This window comes from Phocoena sinus, chromosome 7 (assembly GCF_008692025.1).
Source record: "Phocoena sinus isolate mPhoSin1 chromosome 7, mPhoSin1.pri, whole genome shotgun sequence".
Classification (NCBI taxonomy): domain Eukaryota; kingdom Metazoa; phylum Chordata; class Mammalia; order Artiodactyla; family Phocoenidae; genus Phocoena; species Phocoena sinus.
The window spans coordinates 93385862-93412969 of NC_045769.1; the positions used below are offsets into that span (position 1 = coordinate 93385862).

At 40.3% G+C, this 27108-nt stretch overlaps 1 protein-coding gene across 1 annotated transcript in view; it reads right to left on the reverse strand.

The window, feature by feature from the left end:
* The window catches only part of THSD7B (thrombospondin type 1 domain containing 7B), a 900946-nt gene that overhangs the window by 353784 nt on the left and 520054 nt on the right, over window positions 1-27108 (reverse strand). The window contains exons 11-12 of the mRNA XM_032638606.1: window positions 19565-19694; window positions 15276-15379 (exon numbers count right to left, since the gene is read on the reverse strand). Of these exons, the coding sequence (XP_032494497.1) occupies window positions 15276-15379; window positions 19565-19694 (234 nt within the window). The remainder of the gene's footprint in view (window positions 1-15275; window positions 15380-19564; window positions 19695-27108) is intronic.

Genomic DNA, 27108 nt, shown 5'->3' on the forward strand with positions numbered 1-27108 from the left:
TTTCTTTTATGCTATCTATGACATACAGCAACTGGTAAAGTGTACCTTTGTGAACAAAGATGAAACATTTTCTTTTTCTCCTTACCTGATCCCTCCAGAATTCAGAAACGCTCAGTGAATATTCTTATTTTCATGACAATATATTTGTCTGCATAAGTTCAGTAAGAATCTGTTCTCCTAGTAACAGGACGCAATTGGAAACAGTGGCTATATCACCATGGCTTTGACTGCAATGTCATATTTGAGAGATGATCATAGACTCAGATACGACTAGACAGCTTCAAGCAACTGCTTGGAAAAAATGAACCTGGTACCTTGCTTACAAGGTTTCAGCAAAGGTGTCTTTAAAAATACTTTATAGGGCTTCCCTGGTGGCGCAGTGGTTGAGAGTCCGCCTGCCGATGCAGGGGACACGGGTTCGTGCCCCGGTCCGGGAAGATCCCACATGCCGCGGAGCAGCTAGGCCCGTGAGACATGGCCGCTGAGCCTGCGTGTCCGGAGCCTGTGCTCCCCAACGGGAGAGGCCACAACAGAGAGAGGCCCGCGTACCGAAAAAAAAAAAAAAAAAAAATAATTTATATGGTCAATCATTATTCTTGCTTCACTTACATAAATAACTAGGCCAAGTCATATATAAACAAATTAATTTTACTGTGATTATATCTGGTGAAAAATGGGGGTAACTGTAGAGAGAAAAATTAAGTTTGCAGCTTTGTAGATATTAGATTCTAGTCCTGTTAACTATCTGTGAGGTTTTGTTAGATACCTGCAAACTTGGATCTTGAATTCTTTCAGTTGCCTCAAATATCTGGCTATGACTCACCAAACTAATGTTTCCAATTTTCTCCTACACTTCTGATCTGGACTCACTAAGAACAAAGGCAGAGCTACAGCTCCACCAAGTACCTTGAAGGAAAGGACCTCACCAAGTACTCCTGACCACTGACATTGCTGCAAAACTACAAAGTATTGATACACATCTCACAGTTCAGGAAGACTCCACCTGACACCTGGTCCTATACAAATGCTGGAGACCACTGAATCAAACTGAGGGGTAGAGAAGTAGCTGACAAGAATGTAGGTAGATTGCTTCCACTCAAGATGCTAGATCAGGGCTTCCCTGGTGGCGCAGTGGTTGAGAGGCCGCCTGCCGATGCAGGGGACACGGGTTCGTGCCCCGGTCCGGGAAGATCCCACATGCCACGGAGCGGCTGGGCCCGTGAGCCATGGCTGCTAAGCCTGCGCGTCCGGAGCCTGTGCTCCGCAACGGGAGAGGCCACAACAGTGAGAGGCCCGCATAACGCAAAAAAAAAAAAAAAATTTTTAAAAAGATGCTAGATCAAGACTTCCTCCTTTAGCTAAACATGAAACGCTTTCTTCTTTTCTTTCTTTCCTTCATTCTGTCTTTGTCCCGGGAAGATAATCCTGTCATTTCTATCTTCCAGGCATTGCTAAGGGGGTGGGGGGGGTAACCTCTAGAATTTAGGTTGCCTCTTTATTGCAGGCTAAGATACTGTCTTTTCATGTGTGCTAAAAACCTGACTGACCCCTGGCTTGAATGGGTAAACAAAGCAGTCCCTGTGAATGAATCCATTCATCGTACCTCCTAACAGGAATGGGTTGTGCCCTGACAGGTCTCGTGTTTGTCTATGGTGGTTGTCATTCTCCTTGGGCCTATGAATGCCTAGATGGCTGGCTCCAAGCTGGGCTATGCCTCTTAGGCTATCTAACTGTGTCCCTAATGGTTCCAGAAAGGACCTACCAGGAGGCATTCATGCTTCAAGAACTGCTTCCTTTGGCAGGGCTCTACTTCCCTGGTTAGGAGTTAACACAAATGAGAATATGATCAGGAACATTTCCTTAACTCTTGGAGACACTGCAGATTCCTTTACAAAGATACCAGCTGTTCAACAAAACCCTTGGACTCTCACACCAAGCTTGTTCATGATAATAGGATAGCTCTTGATCATCTTCTGGCTGAGCAAAGAGGTGTCTGTGCTGTACTGTACTTGCTGTACCTGGATTGACACTTCTGGGGAAGTTGAAACTCAGTTACGTAAAATCAATGAGTAAACCACTTGGCTTAAAAGGGTGTCTCCTTCAGCAGGGTCTTTCTTTGATTGATTTAGACATTGGGGACCATGGCTCTGAAGTACACTCCGAACACTGGGCACTATCCTGCTTATGATTATCATAGTAGTCTCGCTGGTGCACTGTATCCTCTCAAAAGTTTCAGATGCTGGTTTGCAGCCACTGACCAGTAGGAAAATGATCTCCCTAAGATGAGAACATCAGAAAAGAAGCAACAAGAATGACCAGCTTAAAAATTGTGGATCTGAATAAAAACCATACGACCATCTCAATAGATGCAGAAAAAACATTGGACAAAATTCAACACCCATTTATGATAAAAACTCTCCAGAAAGTGGGCATAGAAGGAACCTACCTCAAAATAATGAAGGCCATATACAACAAACCCACGGCAAACATCATTCTCAATGGTGAAAAACTGAAAGCATTTCCTCTGAGATCAGGAACAAGACAAGGATGTTCGCTCTTGCCACTATTATTCAACATAGATTTGGAAGTCCTAGTCACGGCAATCAGAAAAGAAAAGAAATAAAAGGAATGCAAATTGGAAAAGAAGAAGTAAAGCTGTCACTGTTTGCAGATGACATGATACTATACATAGAGAATCTGAAAGATGCCATCAGAAAACTACTAGGGCTAATCACTGAATTTGGTAAAGTTGCAGGGTACAAAATTAATGCACAGAAATCTCTTGCATTCCTATACACTAACAATGAAAGATCAAAAAGAGAAATTAAGGAAACAATCCCATTCACCCCTGCAACAGAAAGAATAAAACACCTAGGAATAAACTTACCTAAGGAGGTAAAAGACCTGTACTCAGAAAACTATAAGACACTGATGAAAGAAATCAAAGATGACACAAACAGATGGGGAGAAATACCATATTCTTGGATTGGAAGAATCAATACTGTGAAAATGACTATACTGCCCAAAGCAATCTACAGATTCAATGCAATCTCTATCAAATTACCAATGGCATTTTTTATAGAACTAGAACAAAAAAATCTTAAAATTTGTATGGAGACACAGAAGACCCCGAATAGCCAAAGCAATCTTGAGGGAATAAAACGGAGCTGGAGGAATCAGACTCCCTGACTTCAGACTATACTACAAGGCTACAGTCATCAAGACTATATGGTACTGTCACAAAAACAGAAATATAGATCAATGGATAGGATAGAAAGCCCAGAGATAAACCCACGCACCTATGGTCAACTAATAAGGGAGGCAAGGATATACAATGGAGAAACGACAGTCTCTTCAATGAGTGGTGCTAGGAAAACTGGACAGCTACATGTAAAAGAATGAAATTAGAACACTCCCTAACACCATACAAAAAAATAAACTCAAAATTGATTAAAGACCCAAATGTAAGACCGGCCACTATAAAACTCTTAGAGGAAAACATAGGAAGAACACTCTTTAACATAAATCACAGCAAGTTCTTTTTTGACCCACCTCCTAGAGTAATGGAAATAAAACCAAAAATAAACAAATGGGACTTAATGAAACTTAAAAGCTTTTGCACAGCAAAGGAAACTACAAACAAGGTGAAAAGACAACCCTCAGAAAGGGGGTAAATCTCCAAAATATATAAACAGCTCATGCAGCTCTGTATTAAAAAACAAACAACCCAATCCAAAAATGGGCAGAAGACCTAAATAGACATTTCTCCAAAGAAGACATACAGATGGCCAGGAAGCACATGAAAAGTTGCTCAACATCACTAATTATTAGAGAAATGCAAATCAAAACTACAATGAGGTATCACCTCACACCGGTTAGAATGGGCATCATCAGAAAATCTACAAACAAGAAATGCTGGAGAGGATGTGGAGGAAAGGGAACCCTCTTGCACTGTTGGTGGGAATGTAAATTGATACAGCCACTGTGGAAAACAGTATGGAGGTTCCTTAAAAAAACTAAAAATAGAATTACCATATGACCTAGCAATCCCACTACTGGGCATATGCCCAGAGAAAACCATAATTCAAAAAGAGTCATGTACCACAATGATCATTGCACCCCTATTTACGATAGCCAGGACACGGAAGCAACCTAAGTGTTCATCGACAGATGAATGGATAAAGAAGATGTGGCACATATATACAATGGAATATTACTCAGGCATAAAAAGGAATGAAATTGAGTTATTTGTAGTGAGGTGGATGGACGTAGAGTCTGTCATACAGAGTGAAGTAAATCAGAAAGAGAAAAATAAACATCGTATATTAATGCATATATGTGGGATCTAGAAAAATGGTACAGATGAACCGGTTTGCAAGGCAGAAATAGAGTTACAGATGTAGAGAACAAATATATGGACACCAAGGGGGGAAAGCGGGAGGGGGCTGTAGTGGTGTGAATTGGGAGATTTGGGTTGACATATATACAGTAATATGTATGAAATAGATAAGTAATAAAAAAAAACAAGGTCCTACTGTATAGCACAGGGAACTATATTCAATATTCTGTGATAAACCATAATGGAAAAGAATATGAAAAATAATGTATATATATGTATAACTGAATCACTGTGCTGTACAACAGAAATTAACACAACATTGTAAATCAACTATACTTTGATCAAAAAAGAGACTGAATGCACAAAAAAAAAAAGAAAGAAAAGATATACACACCCCAGTGTTCATAGCAGCATTATTTACAATAGCCCAGATATGGAAACAATCTACGTTTCCATCAACAGACGAATGGATAAAGAAGATGTGGTATAAAAGGGGAAACATGGCAGGGAGGGATAAATTAGGAGCTCGGGATTAACATATACACACTACCACCTATGAAAGAGATAACCAACAAGGACCTACTATATAGCACAGGGAACTATACTCAATATTTTCTAATAACCTATATGGAAAATGAATCTGAAAAAGAATGAATATATGTGTATGTATAACTGAATCACTATGCTGTACACCTGAAACTAACACAACATTGTAAATCAACTATACTCCAATAAAATTTTTTAAAAAAAGAAAAAAAAATTGTGGATCTGAAATTTTGGCCTGTGAATATCACCAGGGTTTAGCAAAAACATCATGACCTATGATTATCCCACCAAAGATCGGCAAAGCTGCAAAGCAACAGCTGAGAGTAATGCTAACGCCTTAAATTTTGATCATATTTCTCAGTTAGGCTGATATCCGATCAAAATGGGGTAACTGTTGAAGAGAAAAAACACAGTCCCAAAATGGTGTTACATGTGCAAACTTGGTAGCAAACATAGATTTAATACCTAACCTAATTGCAGTTCAACCTTCTCCAGAAATGTACCAGTCTAGAATTTGCTGGTCTGCACCAGTGAGCTACTTTGCCATACAGGCCCTCTGCAACCCCTGAGGAAGAAGGGAAAATATGCATGATCGACCCTAACAACACCACTCTTCCCACAAAGAAGGAAGTCCTGGCTTCACAATCCTTTCTTTTCTTTTGTTAATAGCTCGCTTACCCCATCCTTCTCCCTATATAAACCTTCCATTTTGTACAACCCCTTGGAGCATCCTTCTAGTTGCTAGAAGGGATGCTGCCCAATTCATGAATCACCTAACAAAGCCAATTAGATTCTCAAATTTACTAGGCTGAATTTTTTAACAATACTCAAATATTGTATCTCTCTCTTCCCATTTTTATGTTGGTTATTTATGTCAATTATATCAATTTTTTGTGACAATATTGTCCATTTTCATTGACCTAAAACCACTGAATCTTTCAAATTCTTCACTATCCTTTACTCTGTATATAAATGTAGCTAAACATTCTGATTTTTCCATAACATGCCTTTTATGCATATTCCTTGTAATCCATTCCCTAAGTCGCTACTGTGGTACAGGCTTTCAAAACCCTTTGCAGTGTAATTACAAAGCCTTAGTGACTCCCAACCCAGTCTTCCTACTTTCAGTTCCTACTTTCAATATCTTATTAAGAGGTTAATCATCTTATAAACATACTGAGTTTAATTGACTATAATAGATTTTTAATTCTCATTTTTCATGTGTCTGGGTTAAAAGATTGCTTTGTGTCCCACTATGTGAATCCTTCAAAACATGGTTGGCCTCAAAGAATTACCTGTTTTGCAACTTCTGAATCTACAGTCAGCCCTTGGTGTATGAAGGGCTTTGGTTCCAGGACCCCCATTCGGATGCAAAGTCCATGGATGCTCAAGTCCCTTATATAAAATGGCATAGTACAATCGGCCCTCTATATCCACTGGTTAAAGCAATGCCTAATCTGTGGATTCAAACAACCATGGATTGAAATTTGATCCACAGTTGGTTGAATCCTTGGATATAAAACTCATAGAAATGGAGGGCCACCTGCATACTTACTGAAAAATACCTGCATATAAGTGGCCCCATGCAGTTCAAACCCATGTTGTTCAAGGGTCAGCTATATTCAAATCCAGAGCAAAGGTGTGTCTGAATTTTGATGCTCCTCTGTTAGTTTTTAGGGCCTCTCTAAAGGGGGGGGGGGGCTCCTTCACGTCTTGCTGCTACTAGAGGAAGGTTGAAGTTTCTGTTTTCTTTAGAAATGCAAATTAAAATGTAAAAACATAACCTCCTTTTGATACAATCCTAAGATTGCCCCTGGGCCAAACAGAAATGAATACCTTGACCTTAGTAACCTGAGAGCTAAGGGAAGCCAGGAGATTCACATCTATCTGAAGATACTGAATTCTGGTTCTGAACAAGAGAAGGATAATTCTATTACATTTACAAAGTTTGCAGTAGACTTTGAAATTCATATTAACATTCCTGAAGGGGAAGATAGTTCTGTAACAAAGAGCCATGCAGTCAGAAGAGAAAATTATTGCTCCTAGTTTAGCAAATAACTGCATTCCTCAAACGAAAAAAAAAACAAAAACCCCTTCCCATCCCCACTCCTCATTTCATCAGGGAAATACCTGCTGGTGATGTGGGTAGCGGGGAGGCGGACAGAGGAGTTACTCTGTGGTTTGCATTATAACTTACTATGTTAAAAACGGAGAGGCCGGCATGAGACAACATCTCTGAACCTTAGTTCACATTATGTCACTAAAGCATCATGCCTTAGGTCACTCACTTCCTTTAATATTTATTTCTAATTTATTGCCAATTTTTGAAAAATGTACGGATTTTACCTGCAGCAACCATGAAAGCCACGAAGCTAATCCTACCCTAAAACATGCAAAGGAGATGAAAAATAACTCTCAGAATCATTATTCACTTATTAAAATGCAATCTGTGCTATAAGTCCCACACTTTACTCTCTAAACCAATGCCTATGGTATTGTAAAACCTATTCTTTTGTTAAAATCTAAGGATATTTTCACTTAGAGAGTTGCCCTACATTATTAATTTAATTTCTACACTCTAACCTGATCTTTCTTTTATTTTCACACTTTAAAAAATTGTATTTAGAAGAGATTTTTTAAAGTTCCTTAAAATATTTATAATGAATCATTTTGGTATCAGGGACTGACTAGTAAGATAAATTAGCAAAGAACATTATGTCCTCCAATTGGTTTTTCTAATGTTTAAGTCAGAACTGGTTAGAAATCCCTCCAAGAATGATATTTGATACAAAGAATAATGGGGTCTGATCTTTTTTCCTAGGAGATGAGTACTCAGTTATCAAAAATGAAAACACAAAAGTTATTGAAAATAGTGTTTCTCATTGCCTAGATGGTAAACCCTAGTACTTTGATTTGGGGTCACAAATGGTGTCATGCACTCCCTTCTTGAAATAGACTGGAAAGATATCACCAAATATATTTGCTCATTTAAGAAACAGTTACAGGGCTTTCCTGGTGGCAGAGTGGGTAAGAATCCACCTGCCAAGGCGGCATACACGGGTTCGAGCCCTGGTCCAGGAAGATCTCACATGCGCAGAGAAACTAAGCCCGTGTGCCACAACTACTGGGCCTGCGCTCCAGAGCCTGCAAGCCACAACTACTGAGCTCGCGGGCCACAACTACTGAAGCCTGCATGCCTAGAACCCATGCTCCGCAACAAGAGAAGCCACCGCAGTGAGAAGTCCGTGCACCGCAATGAAGAGTAGCCCCTGCTTGCTGCAACTAGAGAAAGCCCGCAGCCTGCAACGAAGACCTAATGCAGCCATAAATAAATAAATAAATAAATAAAAATTTATTAAAAGAAAGAAAGGAACAGTTACATCTATGGACGGAGTTCTGGAGCTAGCTAGAGTTACTCCTGATTCTCCTGGAAATGCCCACAGTTCATAGCTATGTAACTCACTTTTGTTCAAATCTTGAAGCAAATGGAAGAAGTTACCTTTCCCCTCTCCCTCCCTCACCAAATATGGAGATGACAGTGACTGTCTTTGTCTTAGACTATTGTTCAGTCTAGTTGAATCCTGTATGTTTTTTTTCCTCTCTGAATCCACTGAAACGACTTCCTGCTGGATCTATGTAGATGAATATGACAGAAAATAAACTTGTGCAACTTCTAAGGTTAAATGACTATGACTGCCTCCATGTGGAGAATAAAGTCCAATCATCCAGACTCTTAAAATGCAAGGATACTTGTAAACTTCACTTCTTCCTATTCTAACTTCCTACCTTTTAAAAATAAAAGTAATCCAGAACTTATTCTGAAAGTGGATGACTTTGCCCAATTTTTTTTTTTCTGGAAGAGTGCCTTTTAAAGAGATCCCTTGATTAAGAGGTACAGACTGCCATCTATAAAATAAATAAGTCATGGGGATGTAATGTACACATAGGGAATAGAGTCAATAATATTGTAACAACTTTGTATGGTGATGGATGGTAACTGGTCTTATTGCTGTGACCATTTCATATGTTGTACACCTGAGACATACAATACTGTATGTTAATTATAACTCAACTTAAAAGATAAAGCGATCCTTTGAATGAAAAGAAACACACAGATTCCATCAAAACTATTGTGGAAGAAGCCTGTGCCTCTCACAGTAACAAAAACCAACTTAAGGAAGAACGAAAAGATTTGACAGAAGATTTGAGATCTTCCTCCTTTGGTCCACATAAACATTGTTCAGTGAGAACAAACCAGAAAAAGAATGCAGGTACTTCCTGGAAGTCAAGGATATCTAAGGCAGCACAATTTTGATCTCCGGCACCTACTCTGTATCCATTACAGTGTCATAGATGTGAAGTCTCTCTGCTAGGATAGAGTATACGCATAAACTTTTGAATGAGGGGAAAGCACTACCCTAAAGAAAATTACTGGCAAGTCCATTAAGCCAGTTTTAAAGTAGTCACTGTGAGTAGCAAAACAAGCATCAGATCATATCCATAGACAAATTCATTACCCCGGCATCCTCACTTTGTCTTGTTTTAGTACTGATAGTCTACCCTATGAAGGGCAGCTACATCAAAGTATGTTGCAATATTTAACTTTCTTCCTCTTATATTTTCATTTGCCATAGAAGCTGAGCTATCATTCCTTCTTAATTCAGATAAAGTACAAGAAGCTGTGCAGAGAGAATACCCAGCTCTCCCTGAAGGATGGTACAGCTAGGACAATGGAACCTAAATTCCCATTTCCTTGAAGATGGTATATATGCTTAGTGACAGCTGTAATTCTATCTGCCCTTCTGTGTTCTTTTCTTTTTCTTCTTTTTTGATTAGAAAAGTATTAAAGTATTATATAAATGTATTCTTACTGTAAGTCAATTAACCAGGTCAGCAATATAAACACAATGAGATAAAACAAGGAGAACTTCTGTCTGGGGCAGTTTAATGGCTTAAAAATTATAAAAGATCTTTCTAATGAAAAAGAAAAAAAACCCCACTGGATCAAATATATATCTTCTAAATGGACTGCTGGGCTGGCCCAGAGGAAAGGAACCCATAAAGCACAAAACAAAGTAAGAACTTGGGATGCAAGGTAAGCAAGAGACCTTTATCCTCAGGGTTTCTATTAAATTTTGGAGAACCAAGTTTCCACTTTCATGACTTCAAGAACTGTTATGGAGAACCTCATAAAATACCCCATACTAGAAGTGATGACCACAAAGGCTGGCCCTCAGCATAAGGGTAGACTGGAAATAGACAGGCCAAGTAACATGTCTTGGCAAGACCATTTACATGTCTACAATTTAACATTGGGTAGTGAGAGGACCAAAATTTCTTGTGAGAATTTATAATCCCAAACTGGCCTGAATTCATGCCTCCCTCTGTGATTTAAAAAATCCTGGGGCTTCCCTGGTGGCGCAGTGGTTGAGAGTCCGCCTGCGGATGCAGGGGACACGGGTTCGTGCCCCGGTCCGGGAGGATCCCACATGCCGCGGAGCGGCTGGGCCCGTGAGCCATGGCCGCTGAGTCTGCGCGTCTGGAGCCTGTGCTCCGCAACGGGAGAGGCCACAACAGTGAGAGGCCCGCGTACCGCAAAAAAAAAAAAAAAAAAAAATCCTGAAATAGAAATTTAAATGGAAAGTGTTTCCAGCTTGCTCGGGCTTCCATGGGACTGAAGGGTGTAAAAGCTGCCTGACTAGAATGCCCAAGCAGGGGAGGAAGGGACTGAGGGTCTCCTAATTCCTTCTTCAGACTTCCCTTTGATCCTCCTGACTTCAGGACAGCCCCTTGCCTCCACCCTCCTCTGCCTCCACCCTCCTCTGCCTAAGTCCATAACCTCTCTGGTTCTAACATCCACAGAGAATAAACCTCCAGGCTCCCACAAAAATAGCAATAGGTCGGAGCCTGACTCTGCAAGGTGAAGGGCTGGGTGTGGAGAGTGTTCACTGCTCTTTAGTCAGACTCTCAATAGCTCCTGATTTTTCTCGCATCCCCTACACATGCGCGCGCTCACACGCGCGCACACACACAGCCCGCACACACACACAGCCTTGCTCACTTCCTTTTGCAGAGATGGTGCCTTTCCAGAGTTGTCCAGGCCAAATCATCTTGTTTCTCTTCAGCCTCCACACCTTCAACTGCGCCAACACTTAGGTATAATGCTGCTCTGCAAAGTACTTTCCCTATATCTCCATCCACTTTCTACATTACACAGTATGATTGAGGTTACAGATGGCCCTAATTTACTTGAAGGTGAGCTTATTGCGCTCCTTGTTTTTAGGAACAATTTTATAGAGGGGATCTCATTGAAGGTTACTTTTTTCTTACTCTTTCATGTTTTCCGTGCTGGTTTTGAAGTAATTTTAGAGAAAAGATGGGAGTAGAAATATCTTGGCTCCACTGTCTTAAAATTGGAGACCCATCCTACTGCTTTAAAAGTGTAAATTTCCCAACAAGTGAAACACAAGGAATTCTCTAATGGTGGAGTCTTAACTTGGGGAAAACTCAGGTATCTACTTTGCCTACTTTAAAGGACGATCTGGCCTCCAGCCAGAATCCATTTAAAATACTTCTAAGACAGATAGAATAAGTTACCGTTATAGGATAAGATTCCACACAGTTGAGGAGCAATGTCTCTGCAGAATGTACTAAATGGCTTTGCAATGAAAACAAACCATAATGATACTCCAGTATCACAGAGCATCAAAGTCCAGGTCAACATATAGAGTTAAGTTGTGCCCTGCACAAAGGTACCATTTTTAAAAGACTGTTTATGTAGATTTTGCTGATCTAGATATTTTATAGCAACTTTGCAGCAGAAAGCAAGCACAAGTCTTGTAATAACAAGATTATATTATTATAATTTTCTGACATATGGAAGTAAAATGTTTTCAGGAAGTGGTCCCTTCTTGTAAATTACAGAATCACTGTATAGCCTCCTAGCAGCCCTGAATCAAACTACCTTGCAAATCAAATGTACATTTGCAAATGTTCCCACAGGGACATCATTTCCAAGGCGTAACTATTATGGACTGAATTCTAACCCCAAAAATTCATATGCTGGAACCCTGACCCCAAATATTAATGTACTTGGAGAAAATAAAGACGGCAGAAGCAGTCTGCTCTAATCTGGCAAGGCCAGCAATATACTCTCACTGTCCTTCCTTGGGGGCCTATCAACTTCTAGCCCTATTTCATATATTAGTTTGCAGGGATCTGATCACTTTTCCTTCAACAACATATCACATTGGCCTTTACACTGGTGACTATCTTGATGGGACCTAGTGAGCAAGAAGAAACAACTACCCTGGACTCATTGGTAAGACATCTTCATGTCAGAGAGCGGGAAATAAAAAACTTGAGAAAACTCAGTAGCCTTCAACCCCAGTGACATGTCTAAAGGTCCAGTGGTGTGAGGCATGTTGGGATATCCCTTCTACGGAGAAGACAGGTTGTTACATCTGGCCCCTCCTACAACCAAGATAAAGACACAACATCTATCGTACCTCTTCGGATTCCAGGCAACATAGTCCTCATTTGGGTGTGTATTTACTCTAGCCCATTTGCCTGCCAGGGGATCTGAAAAGCTGCTAGTTTTGAGTGGGATCCAGAAAAGAAAAGGCTCTGTAACAGCTCCAGACTGCTCTGCCACTTGGGGCACAGAATCAGCAGATTCAATGGTGCTTGAAGTGTCAGTGGCAGACAGGGATGCTGCCTGGAGCCCTTGGCAGGTTCCTATAGGTCAATTGCAGTTTAGGTCCTTAGGATTGTGGAGCAAAGCCCTGCCATCCTCTGCAGGTAGCTTTACTCCATTTGAGGGACAGCTACAGCCTTAGTAGAGGCTGAATGCTTAACCATGGGCCACCAGAGTTACCATGCAAACTCGATATTATCTGACCCTTCAAGCCACAAGGTAGGGCATACACGGCAACACGCCATCATCAAATGGAAGTGGTATATGTGTGACTGAACCCAAGTAGGCCCTGAAGGCATAATAAGTTACATGAAGAAGTAGCCCAACTGCCCATGGTCCCCACTCCTGCTTAGCTGCCTTCTCTCTCCCAGCCTGCACATATGTCCTCATAGGGAGTCTCCCACAATCAGCTGACAGAGGCAAAGAAGACTTGGGCCTGGTTTATGGATGGCTCTGCATGCTATGTGGGCACAACCCCTAAATGGGCAGCTGCAACACTACAGCCCTTTTCTGAGATATCCCTGAAATACAGAGGGGAAGGGAAGCCTTCCCAGTGAATAGAACTTCAAGCAGTAAACCTGGCTGTTCACTTTGCTAAGAAGGAGAAATGGACAGATGTGGGATCATGTACAGATCCACAGGCTGCGGCCAATGATTTTGCTGGATGGTCAAGGACTTAGAAGGAACATGATTGGAAAATTGGTGACAAGGAAATTTAGGGAAGTGGTACGTGGAAAGACTTTCCTGAACGGCCGAAAACGTGAACATATTTGGGTCCCATGTGAATGCTCCCTAAAATGTGACCTGGGTGGAGGAGGATTTTAATAATCCAGTGGATAGGATGACCCATTCTGTGGATACCAGTCAGCCTCTGTCCTCAGCCACCCCTGCCATTGTCCAATGAGCTCATGCACAAAGTGGCCATGGTGGTAGGAAGGAAGGTTATGCATGGGCTCAGCACCGTGGACTTCCATTTACCAAGGGCGACCTGGCTACAGAGTGCCCAACCTGCCAGCAGCAGGGGCCAATGCTGAGTCCCCAGTATGGCGCCATTCCTCATGGTGATCAGCCAGCTACACGGTGGCAGGTTGATTACACTGGGCTACTTCCATCATGAAGGTGCAGTGTTCTGTTCTTACCAGAACAGGTACTTACTCAAATAGGATAAGGATTTGCCTTTCCTGCACACGATGCTTCTAGCAAAATTACCTACCATCCATGGACTTACATAATGCCTTGTCCATAGTCATGGTATTCCACACAACACTGCTTCTGATAAAGGAACTCACTTCACAGCAAGTGACATGTGGCAATGGACCCATGCTCATTGAATTCATGGTCTTACCACGTTCCCCACCATCCTGAAGCAGCTGGCTTGATAAGACGGTGAAAAGGTCTTTTGAAGACTCATTTATAGTACCAATTAGGTGGCAATACCTAGCAGGGTTGGGAAAAAGTTTTCCAGAAGCATCCAATATATGGTGTTTTCCCTCCCATAGCCGGGACTCACAGGCCCAGGAGTCAAGGGTGGGAATGCGAATGGCACAACCTATTATTACCCATAGTGATCCACTAGTAAAATTTTTGCTTCCTTTTCCTCTGCAGTCTTATGCTCTGCTACCCTATAAGCCCTTATTTCCAAAGGGAGGAATGCTTCCACTAAAAACACAGCAATGATCCCATTGAACTAGAAGTTAAAACTGCCACCCGCCCACACTGGGCTTCTTATGCCTGTGAATCAACAAAGAAGGGAGTTACTGTGCCAGCTGGGATGACTGATCCTGATTAATACAATAAACTATCCAACAGGAAGAAAAACAATTCTCAATATGCCTTTTAGTTGAATTATGAGACCAGCGATACGCAGCTGGTCCTACAAGGTCTGATTTTGCTACATACATCCCTTTAGTAACAGAGTGGTCAGATTTTTAAGAATAAAGCACTTCTTCTCATTCCGCACTTTGGTCTGAGTGCTCCCTGGTTGCAAACTGTCTTTTTGGTGTGTACACAATAAACTTTTACTAATTAAAAAAAAGAATAAATAAAATGAAGAAAAAAGAATAAAGCACTTTTTATCAAACCTCAAGTCATTGGCATCTAGATTACGAATGCAACAAAACAGTGAGCAGTCTGATGAGTTTCTGAGTGGTTTTCAGAGATTTCAAAATGCCACACCTTCTAGACATTGATGATAAGAGGCACTTTTACTCAGATCCAGAAGCCTATGCACAGCATCTTCCAGAAATTTTAATGGTTCCTTTCTATGTATATTACATATAAAACATACTCTAAGTATGTGTATAACAACCAGGTTTAAGTCATGATTATTATGATTAGTTAATTCATTCAACAAATATTTAATGAGCAGCTAAAAAGTACAATATGTACTATTGGGTCCAATCTTGACACATCCTTCATTCCTTGACTAATATCCAACATGCACTTGGACCACCAGCACTGGCGTATGCTAATGGCTGAGAACAGATATTTGCTTACATTGCATTAGTCCTTAGGTGCACTAGCTAGTTATGGTTAAAATATCACCATTAACTAATGCCAAACTTAAACTCAAACAGTAATAAATATAAATAATCCAAGCCAATAAGATCACAACTTATTCAAATATAAAAATAGGCAACAGTTTATAAGAGCAACATAATTTTGAATAGAAAAACTGTTTTAAAGTTCCCTTACCTCTTGTTTGCACCCCCTTTCCGCAGGCTTCACTGGTGCCCATTATTCCCTGCCTGACAGACTCTGGCACTAAGATACAGGGGCTCCATTTCTGTGGCCTCCACCTGTGATGACAAAGAATAGCAGACTAGAAATTTCACCATGACAAACATACAAAAGAAATATCTGAAACAGGTGAATTTGAAATCCAGAAACATAAAGGTAGTAATTCAATAAAAATGGATTTGAAACCAATGTCATAAAAGGGAGCTCTGGCACACACTAGGGATGGTAACAGTCCCTCTGCCCCAGATCCATGGTTAATGCAATAATTCCACTTTTTAAAATGTGGACGTTTTGCACACAAAGTGGCCATAAAAAGCATTAGAAGCATAGAACTAATCTAGAAGGCTTAGCTCTTTACGAACTAAAAATTGTTTAAAGAAAAACAGTAAAAGAAAATAAAAGAGAGAAAATCCCTATGTCCCATTGGAGAATTAGAGAATCAAGGTTTGAGCACCTGAAAATTTGGGGTGCAAGCTTTCACACTTGATCTTCTGCTTCAAATTTTTCACAAGGTGTTTCCTAGGACTTTGGCGTAGCTCAAATGTCTCAGTAGGTTATAGAGTAAAAGGGAGGTGGGGGGCCATGGGGACTTATCTTATGTGATCGTTCCTCTCAGGGAAGAGGAATGGATCTGTCTCTGAGGAATTACCAATATTTCTTCTCCACAGAGGAAACGGTATCTAAGGAATCCTTCTGGCTTTCTTTTAAGGTGAACAAAACTCTACTTTTATGATCCACAGGACAGACTATGATGTAAGCCCTACTGTGTCTTCAGAATAGTCCAAAAAACCCAAACTCTAAATGTAACCACAGATTCTCCTCCTTCACCGGGTATATTTTTACCCTTTTTCACATGGGCCAATACCTCTGAAAACAGATGCTACTTCAAAAAATGAAACAGAAACATGAAGTAAAAATATTACTGACCAGTTCTGCAGGATGGAACAATTCAGAGATCCATTGCACATCAACGTGCATGTAATTAACGCTACTACATTGTATACTTAAAAATCTTTAAGATGGCAATCTCTGCTGTACAGCAAAGTGACTCAGTTTTACACATATACACATTCTTTTTTTTAATATCCTTTTCCATTATGGATTGGCAAAACATTGTAAATCAACTATACTTCAATTTAAAAAAAAGTGAATTTAGCAAAAATAAAAAAAGTTTCAGATGGTAAGTTTTATGTTATGTGATTTTACCGCAATGAAAAAGAAGTCTCAGCAAAAGAAAAAATAATGTATATCAGAACATGGAGCAGACTTTCTTTGCTCAGGAAAAGTCACTTCAAAGGATTCTCTTAGTCATGTGAACCTAGATTCATATAGCGTGTGGAGATCACTTAACATAGCCCGGCTTTAATCTCTGCACTCACCACCACCTCTCCCCCACTTAGACTAGGTGAGTCTCAGGTGTCTTGAACAATTGGAGGTAAGTGAGGCAGTGGTGGTGTTAAGGGATAGATAACAGACCATCTTTCAGAATCAAGCAAAGTACATTAAAATATAAAAGTAAAAAATACATATCATTGAACTCATTCAAGTGGCCTCCATAATGAGAATAACTGAAGAGCTAGGGAGAAATCAGGAAACAGGTAAATAGAAAAACCTGTCACATTTAAAGAAATCACCTATTACTTTTAAGTAGTAGAAATTTACTTTGTAGATGCATAGACGCATTAAGCATAGTTCCAAAACAAAGAAACTCAAATGGTAGGGGGTTTAATTTAGCTTTTCAACTAGGACGTGTCATTCACTCAGATCCCTCAAGTTCACAAAAGACTTTCTAAAGTGAGATCAAGGGATTCAATCTAGCTTAGCATGCTAAATAAAAGGAAGACATGTCCAGGATTCTCTTGCTAGACTCTTAGTTTTAGAAGGATAAGCCTGGGCTCAGAGATGTTAAGTGACATGTCTGAGATCGCACTCGTTAGGGTAGGCCAGCTGTCAGTCCTAAAGCCCTCAATGCTCAGCCACAGACTCCTGGGGACACCCCACTGCCAATTCTATACAGGGGCACATCGCCCATGCTGTCTTCCCTTTTGCTTATACTGTCGGCCACTCCAAAATGTGCCTCAATTGCATATTGATTATTTTGAATTAAAGCTACTTTAAAAATGGTTCATGTAAGAAGGACACTCTGACCCTCCCTTCTGTCTCCGTGAAAGCAGGAAATAGAACTCTCCTGTGAAAGGTGCCCTCCCTACATCTGGAGGTGGAAGGACGCCCTTATCACCAGAGATAGGGAACTCCGGGCTATATAAACAAACATGTTACTATTTAAACTTACTACCCCAAGCCCAAACTCTTTCATGTCAAGATTGAGCACCCAAACCCTACGTTTCTTCGTCCTGTCAATTCTTCACAGATTTATCATTGCTCTGTCTAAAAAGTCTAAAAGTTGCCTGCTTCGGCCACTTTTAAGGTACAATTTCTATGGGACCTCCATGCATATGAATTAAAATTTGTCTCATTTTCTCCTGTTAATCTGTCTCATGTCAATTGTATTATTAGGCCAGCCACAAGAACTCAAGAAACGTAGAGGGGGAAATTTCCCCTCTCCGACACTTACTAACTTAACATGGTGGGAAATGCTCAAACTTACAGAAAAATTTCTATAGGCATTTTGATTCTGTTTTAATTTGGTAAACGTGAGAATGTCTCACCTTAATGGAATTAGAAAAAGAAGAATCAGAAGAAAATGATAAAGGTCTACATTAACTTGCCTCCCTAACAAACCAATGAGGGGAAAGCAAAATCTAAATTGGAAACATATTGCTCAAAATTCAAGGATGTTTGACTAAAGGGCATAGACTCACGCTGGCAACTTGGACACATGTTAAACGACGCATCAGGAGACATGATACAATCATCCCATCCATGTACAGCGGAACTGATTTCTGGGGAAAATGGCAGGAGGTCACTGATGGAAACTAGTTCAAACATGAGTGACTAAATTGAAGTGCGACACGAGAGTAAAGAGAGTGAATAGGAAGGAGAGCCCACTAACAATTTCCAGGATTTTCTCTGATTATAATAGCACTGGGCTCATAAAATGTCTAAAAATATTTGATTTGGCTAATTTTTTCAATTGGCTACCTTCCCTGAGAGCTTTTCTTGCTGAGCTCAGAAGTCTCCATATTTATACGTGGCACAAAAGGAGGGATATTGACAGTGTTCCCACAATGGCCCTGTGGATGATGAGCAAAAACTGGTAGTCTGGGCTTGTTCCAGTGTTTTTTTTTGCTTTTTGTTTTTTTTCTGCGGTACGCGGGCCTCTCACTGTTGTGGCCTCTCCCGTTGCAGAGCACAGGCTCCGGACGTGCAGGCTCAGCGGCCATGGCTCACGGGCCCAGCCGCTCCGCGGCATGTGGGATCCTCCCGGACCGGGGCACGAACACTTGTCCCCTGCATCGGCAGGCGGACTCTCAACCACTGCGCCACCAGGGTAAGCCCACTAAAGGCATTTTTAAGTGTGCTGATGACAGCACAATTTTTAAGACCGTGGTCTTGTTTTCACAAATAAGTAAAATTCAACAGTGATTGAATTTAATCCAGAAGTCCTTTAAAGCACTGTTTCAATCCAATGTTAAAAGAATGGAAGTTTATGACTAAACACACAAACCTCAGGTATTGTTTTTATAAATAGTAATCACCAACTTGCCAAAGGGGCACATATAGAGTTTAAAAGGTACTCATTTTCTTTTCTAAAAACAAAAATTTCTCCATAGGTTAAACTTTTTTCTAACATTTCTTGAAATGTGTATATGACAAAAATTGCGAACCAGAACCATTTTAAAACTAAAATACAGAACTATTATAGAGGTACACATTTGTTCTTAGTTCTTGATTAAAGTCTTTAGGATGAGAACAATAGAATGAGGTAAGTTGTGAGTGTGTGTGTGTTTGCAAGTAAGGACCTCCTCCTAAATCTCTCTGGATCCTGATCCTGGAAATTGATTGCCTGGGTGGCGGAGCTCCAGCAGCTCACTTGCAATCAAAACATGATTGTTTCTTTTTTTTTTTTTCCTGTTAATTAGACTTTGATATTCTTTACTCTTCCAAAATCTACTCCAGATAAGAGGGGAAAAACAGTGAGATATCCGAAGATAAACAATGCTACTACCGGCTTTGTATTTCTCACTACAAGTACTTCATATAATAATCATATATCATATGAAAGGAAACGGGTCATGACTTATTCTAAGGTCTAATGATTATTTAAAAAGGTAATTAATTACCGATATATGGGGCACAATGACACATCTTCACACTCTCGCTCTTCAAATAAGGTATCTGGGCATTCTTGGCCTCCATTGGCTGCTTCTTGGATGATAATCCTGTATCGAGACTGTTTTATTGTGGCATTTCCTGAAGTAAAGAAAAAATAAAATTATAGTGCCCTTCTATGTGGATGCAGAAAATAGTCCAGGGTTAGGGAGCAATTGATAAAAGAAAAAAAAAAGAGAAGAAATAAGAACCTGTGGAAAGGCTACTTGGGAAATGAGAATAACAAGCAAAGACCAGGGATTAATACATAATCTTACATCTATGAGGAAGACACGTCACACTTAATAATTGTAATTTCAAATCTATATGTTCTAATATGCGAAGACTGTTTCCCACTGTCTTAATATATTTTAAATTAATCAGAATCTATACTATGTTTGGCATAAAAGTTCCATGGCATAATCCAAGAAACTCCAGAAATGCTCTTTATTCTCAAAACAACAGCTCAGGGGGCTAATATTTTACTATTAGCGATTCACTCCCTCAGGGGGGACACTTCCTTCTTTAGGCTACTTTTTTTTTTTTTTTTTTTGCGGTAGGCGGGGCTCTCACTGTTGTGGCCTCTCCTGTTGCGGAGCACAGGCTCCGGACGCGCAGGCTCAGCGGCCATGGCTCACGGACCCAGCCGCTCCGTGGCATGTGGGATCTTCCCAGACCGGGGCACGAACCCGTGTCCCCTGCATTGGCAGGCAGACTCTCAACCACTGCGCCACCAGGGAAGCCCCTAGGCTACTTTTTACTCTGCTAATACGCTTATTAAAATTAATACATTAGTAGCATATTTATTTATAGGTATTAGTTTATTTGATTTCTTATTCCTCATGACCTGAGATAATATGGGTATAACTGGAATTTAGAGAAGAGGCACTAAAATCATGACAGAACGAAACATAGACATATGTCTTGCTGGTGATTCTGCTGAGCTGCAGAAGTGGTAACAGGCACCTCGATAAAAAGACAGCTGATGTTCACTTTAACATGGGAGGACATTCATTTCATAATCTGTAGATGCCTTCTAGTCAACAGCAACTACCAAAATCAATGATGCTGTTTAGCAGCTACTTCAATTACCATGTGTAAGATATTGCACTTGATACGCAGATACAAATTCTTGAACTTACAATTAAACAGAAAGAAGAGGGGGCAGATAGATACGCAACTAGTTATGAGACGTTGTAGAGTAAAAAGCTTCAGACAGTGGACACTGTCAGGAGAGTATAGAAGAAAACGTCATCATTTTTAACTCTGGAAATCTAAGGCAGCTCCTTGGAGAAGGCAGATTTTATTCTGGCACTTGAGGGCTAAGTAGAAAAAAATTTTTTTTTCAGAAAGAGAAAGACAAATACCACATGATATCACTTTATGTGGAATATAAAATATGACACAAATGAACCTTTATGAAACAGAAACAGACTCACAGATACAGAGAACAGACTTGTGGTTACTAAGGGGGGACTGGGGGGAGGGAAGGATTGGGAGTTTGGGATTAGCAGATGTAAGCTCTTATATATAGAATGGATAAACAAGGTCCTACTGTATAGCATAGGGAACTATATTCAATATTCTGTGATAAACCATAATGGAAAAGAACATATTAAAAAAAAGAATGTATATATATGTACAACTGAATCATGTTGCTGTATAGCAGAAATTAACACAACCATATTTCAATTAAAAAAATAAAAAGCAATTTTAATGCCTGAAGCCATTTCAGGTCAAGGGAACAGTTTGAGAATAGGCACTAAGATATAGGGTGCATGGACTTTACAGAGAAAGACACATAATTGCGTTCAGGAGAAAGATGGGTGTGTGTGTGTGTATAGGGCTTGCGGGCCAGTGCTTCTAGGGGCTTGGGGAGAAGCACAGAGAGGATTATAAAGAATGGAGAGAAGGGGAAGCATAGGAGAAAACTGAAAAATTTTTTAGGTTTAAGACAGATAATGGGGACTTCCCTGGTGGCACAGTGGTTAAGAATCCACCTAGGGGACACAGGTTCGATCCCTGGTCTGGGGAGATCCCACATGCCAAGCAGCAACTAAACCCACGAGCCACAACTACTGAAGCCCGTGTGCCTAGAGCCTGTGCTCCACAACAAGAGAAGCCACAGCAATGAGAAGCCCGCACACCGCAACGAAGAGTAGCCCCTGCTCGCCAAAGATAGAGAAAGCCCGCGCACAGCAACAAAGACCCAATGCAGCCAAAAATAAACAAAAATAAATTAATAAAAAAAAAAACGAACCTAGGAGACTTATACCAAAAAAAAGACAGATAATGGACATAACCATATAAAGAAGAAAATCTCTAGAAAGCCAGTACACTAAGCGGAGCAAAACAAAAGGACAAAAAAGGAGCTTTCATTAATATTATATATTCACATGGTTTCTAAAAAATTGTAGCACAAAAAGACTTACTATATAAGTATAGTGAGAAGCAACTGACCTAAAACCCTTTCCCTGTCCTCCTCCTCCCAGAACACTCTGAACTCTTTCTGTATTTAGTTCTTCTGTGGTTACCTCCAAATCTATAAATAATATGTTCATGTCATCGCTTCTCATTTTATTAACTTTAGACATCATCTATTGATTTTCTGCTATAACTGATGAGTATTTACTCTGCACCATCTTTCAATTTTTTATAATTGTGTCACTATTTTTATGCCTCTCCCAGTTATTTAAAGACTTTAAATAACCTGTATTTTTTTCCATCCCATCCTCATTCCCGTCCTCCATCAGATCAGCCACCATGGTTCTAAAGAGTCTTCCTGGGTAGATGAGCTTCCTCGTCTATTGCCACCCACTTCCTGCTAAGTTAGGTCCTGGCTTCCTGTGCTGCATCGCCAGTTTCTCTGCTCTTCACTCTGTCCACTGAGCCTTTCATAAATGAGTTTAGATCTCTCACCCACTGGTGGTCCTCTCCTTCTGTTTTTGACAAGGAACTGGAGCTTTTTAAATTCATTTCTACCACTTTAAGAGATTATGAAAAGGGGAGACCAACACACTTGTATATTTCATGATCCTGAACTGAGTTAAGGAGATGCATGGGGTCTTTTCCATCTACTCCATTTTTTTGGCTCTTCTTTAACCTGCTTTGTACCGAGAGATCTGACTACAGAAGGTATGTACTAGTGGCCACCTTGTGCATTGGTTTCTGGTTGGCTTTGGCCCTAAGTGATTTGGGGCACACAGTGGAAGGAAAAAAATGTTGATAAAAGGAGGGAAAAGGAGAGGGGAAAAGGAGAGGGAGAGAGAGAGAGAGAGAGAGAGAGAGAGAGAGAGAGAGAGAGAGAAAGAGAGAGAGAGAGAGAGAGGGAGGGAGGGAGGGAGGGAGGGAGGGAGGGAGGGAGGGAAGGAGGGAGGGATCAGGGTATTTATTCCTCCAGATTTCATCCTCTGAATCAACTCACAAAGCCACAGTTCCTATGCAGTGGTGCTCTCCTGCAGCTACTTTCTCTGAGTTCTTCTAACTGCTCCTACCCATATCAACTTTCAGGCTCCCAACTTTCCCTAGCCAGGTACTGTCAGTTTACATTAACCCTGTCCACCCCTTTGTAAACAGTTCCTTCATTGAATTTTCCCCAGTTACCCGATATGAGTGGGCCGTCTATTTCCTGCCAGGACATGCTTATAAAAGCAAAGGAAAGTTGCTACTACTTGACAGAGAGGAATGGTATAAGTGGCCCCTTTATAATGTAGTTAAAACTCAGTGAGGAGTATGGAAAAAGAAGCTTAAGAAGAAAAAAAAGTGTAATTAAAACAGTTCTGTATAATAATATATTAATACAATCTATCTCCATTTGGGTGGGGACAATCCAGATAAATAATTGTGCCTTTAGGAAAAAGAAAAAGTCTCTTCCACCACTGTCAACTCATTCCAATCACACTGTACTTACTCTGATAATTATTGTTTACCCTTAGGATGTACACATGAATATGTGTGTATGTGTGTGTTTTGTCCAAGTGTTACCTCAGGAGACCGGAAGTAAAGATTGAAGACAATAGGAAAAACTAAAGGGTTGACTTTACGGCACATTGAGAGAGAGCATGGATCAATGCCTCTCCCTTCACAGGGCATGCACAAGCGCACGCACACACACACCACACACAGTGAACACTCACACACAGAGGTATTCTACTTTATGGTGTAATCCCAGATCAAATAATTTGCAGTTTGGGAAAAATAGCTGCATTGATTATCATGCCCTGTAGATGTTCAGGTGAAGGCTGAGAAGGGTGTGTTCTATGGGCAAAACAAACTTTTAGAATTGAGCTCAGGTTTTTTAAAGAGAAAACTGATTGGCACTGTACAGAAATTAAGAAATATTTATATGCCATTGAAGAGAGAGAGAACCAAGGGAGGATCCTGATGAAGGGAAACGCCACCAGGATCTGGGAGACACCTGTTAAGAGTTTCTAAGTGAACATGTGTGTTTCTTTTGCCTTAAACATTGGAATGGTCACATTCAGCATTCAGTTTTTTGTTTGTTTGTTTTTAACATCTTTATTGGAGTATAATTGCTTTACAATGCTATGTTAGTTTCTGCTTTATAACAAACTGAATCAGTTATACATATACATATGTTCCCATAACTCTTCCCTCTTGCGTCTCCCTCTCTCCCACCTTCCCTCTCCCACCCCTCTAGGTGGTCACAAACCACGGAGCTGATCTCCCTGTGCTACGCGGCTGCTTCCCACTAGCTATCTATTTTACGTTTGGTAGTGTATATATGTCCATGCCACTCTCTCACTTTGTCACAGCTTACCGTTCCCCCTCCCCATATCCTCAAGTCCATTCTCTAGTAGGTCTGTGTCTTTATTTCCATCTTACCCCTAGGTTCTTCATTACCATTATTTTTTTCTTAGATTCCACATATATATGTTAGCATACGGTATTTGTTTTTCTCTTTCTGACTAATTTCACTCTGTATGACAGACTCTAGGTCCATCCATATCACTACAAATAACTCAATTTCGTTTCTTCTTATGCCTGAGTAATATTCCATTGTATATATGTGTCACATATTCTTTATCCATTCATCTGTCGATGAACACTTAGGATGCTTCCATGTCCTGGCTATTGTAAACAGAGCTGCAATGAACATTGTGGTACATGACTCTTTTTGAATTATGGTTTTCTCAGTGTATACGCCCAGTAGTGGGATTGCTGGGTCACAAGGCAGTTCTATATGTAGTTTCTTAAGGAACCTCCATACTGTTCTCCATAGTGGCTGTATCAATTTACATTCCCACCAACAGTGCAAGAGGGTTCCCATTTCTCCACACTCTCTCCAGCATTTATTGTTTCTAGAAATTCTTTTTTTTTTTTTGCGGAACGTGGGCCTCTCACTGTTGTGGCCTCTCCTGTTGCGGAGCACAGGCTCCGGAGGCACAGGCTCAGTGGCCATGGCTCACGGGCCTAGCCGCTCCATGGCATATGGGGTCTTCCTGGACCAGGGCACGAACCTGTGTCCCCTGCATCAGCAGGCAGGCTCACAACCACTGTGCCACCAGGGAAGCCCCTGTTTCTACATTTTTGGATGATGGCCATTCTGACTGGTGTGAGATGATATCACATTGTAGTTTTGATTTGCATTTCTTTAATGATTAATGATGTTGAGCATTCTTTCATGTCTTTCTTGGCAATCTGTATATCTTCTTTGGAGAAATGTCTATTTAGGTCTTCTGCCCAGTTTTGGATTGGGTTGTTTGTTTTTTTGGTTATTGAGCTGCATGAGCTGCTTGTAAATTTTGGAGATTAATCCTTTGTCAGTTGCTTCATTTGCAAATATATTCTCCCATTCTGAGGGTTGTCTTTTGCTCTTGTTTATGGTTTCCTTTGCTGTGCAAAAGCTTTGAAGTTTCATTAGGTCCCATTTGTTTAGTTTTGTTTTTATTTCCATTTCTCTAGGAGGTGGGTCAAAAAGGATCTTGCTGTGATTTATGTCACAGAGTGTTCTGCCTATGTTTTCCTCTAAGAGTTTGATAATGTCTGGCCTTACATTTAGGTCTTTAATCCATTTTGAGTTTATTTTTGTGTATGGTGTTAGGGAGTGTTCCAATTTCATACTTTTACATGTAGCTGTCCAGTTTTCCCAGCACCACTTATTGAAGAGGCTGTCTTTTCTCCACTGTATATTCTTTCCTCCTTTATCAAAGATAAGGTGACCATATGTGCGTGGGTTGATCTCTGGGCTTTTTATCCAGTTCCATTGATCTATCTTTCTGTTTTTGTGCCAGTACCATACTGTCTTGATTACTGTAGCTTTGTAGTATAGTCTGAAGTCAGGAAGCCTCATTCCTCCAGCTCCATTTTTCGTTCTGAAGATTGATTTGGCTATTCGGGGTCTTTTGTGTTTCCATACAAATTGTGAAATTTTTTGTTCTAGTTCTGTGAAAAATGCCAGTGGTAGTTTGATAGGGATTGCATTGAATCTGTGGATTGCTTTGGGTAGTAGAGTCATTTTCACAATGTTGATTTTTCCAATCCAAGAACATGGTATAACTCTCCATCTATTTGTATCATCTTTAATTTCTTTCATCAGTGTCTTATAATTTTCTGCATGCAGGTCTTTTGTCTCCTTAGGTACGTTTATTCCTAGATATTATATTCTTTTTATTGCAATGGTAAATGGGAGTGTTTTCTTAATTTCACTTTCAGATTTTTCATCATTAGTGTATAGGAATGCCAGAAATTTCTGTGCATTGGTTTTCTATCCTGCTACTTTCCCAAATTCATTGATTAGCTCTCGTAGTTTTCTAGTAGCATCTTTAGCATTCTCTATGTATAATATCATGTCATCTGCAAAGAGTGACAGCTTCACTTCTTCTTTTCCAATTTGAATTCCTTTCATTTCCTTTTCTTCTCTGATTGCTGTAGCTAAAACTTCCAAAACTATGTTGAATAAGAGTGGTGAGAGTGCGCAACCTTGTCTTGTTCCTGATCTTAGTGGAAATGCTTTCAGTTTTTCACCATTGAGGATGATGTCGGCTGTGGGTTTGTCACATATGGCCTTTATTATGTTGAGGAAAGTTCCCTCTATGCCTACTTTCTGCAGAGTTTTTATCATGAATGGGTGTTGAATTTTGTTGAAAGCTTTCTCTGCATCTATTGAGATGATCATATGGTTTTTCTCCTTCAGCTTGTTAATATGGTGTATCACATTGATTGATTTGCGTATATTGAAGAATCTTTGCATTCCTGGAACAAACCCCACTTGATCATGGTGTATGATCCTTTTTATGTGCTGTTGGATTCTGTTTGCTAGTATTTTGTTGAGGATTTTTGCATCTATGTTCATCAGTGATATTGGCCTGTAGTTTTCTTTCTTTGTGACATCTTTGTCTGGTTTTGGTATCAGGGTGAAGGTGGCCTCGTAGAAGGAATTTGGGAGTGTTCCTCCTTCTGCTATATTTTGGAAGAGTTTGAGAAGGACAGGTGTTAGCTCTTCTCTAAATGTTTGATAGAATTCGCCTGTGAAGCCATCTGGTCCTGGGCTTTT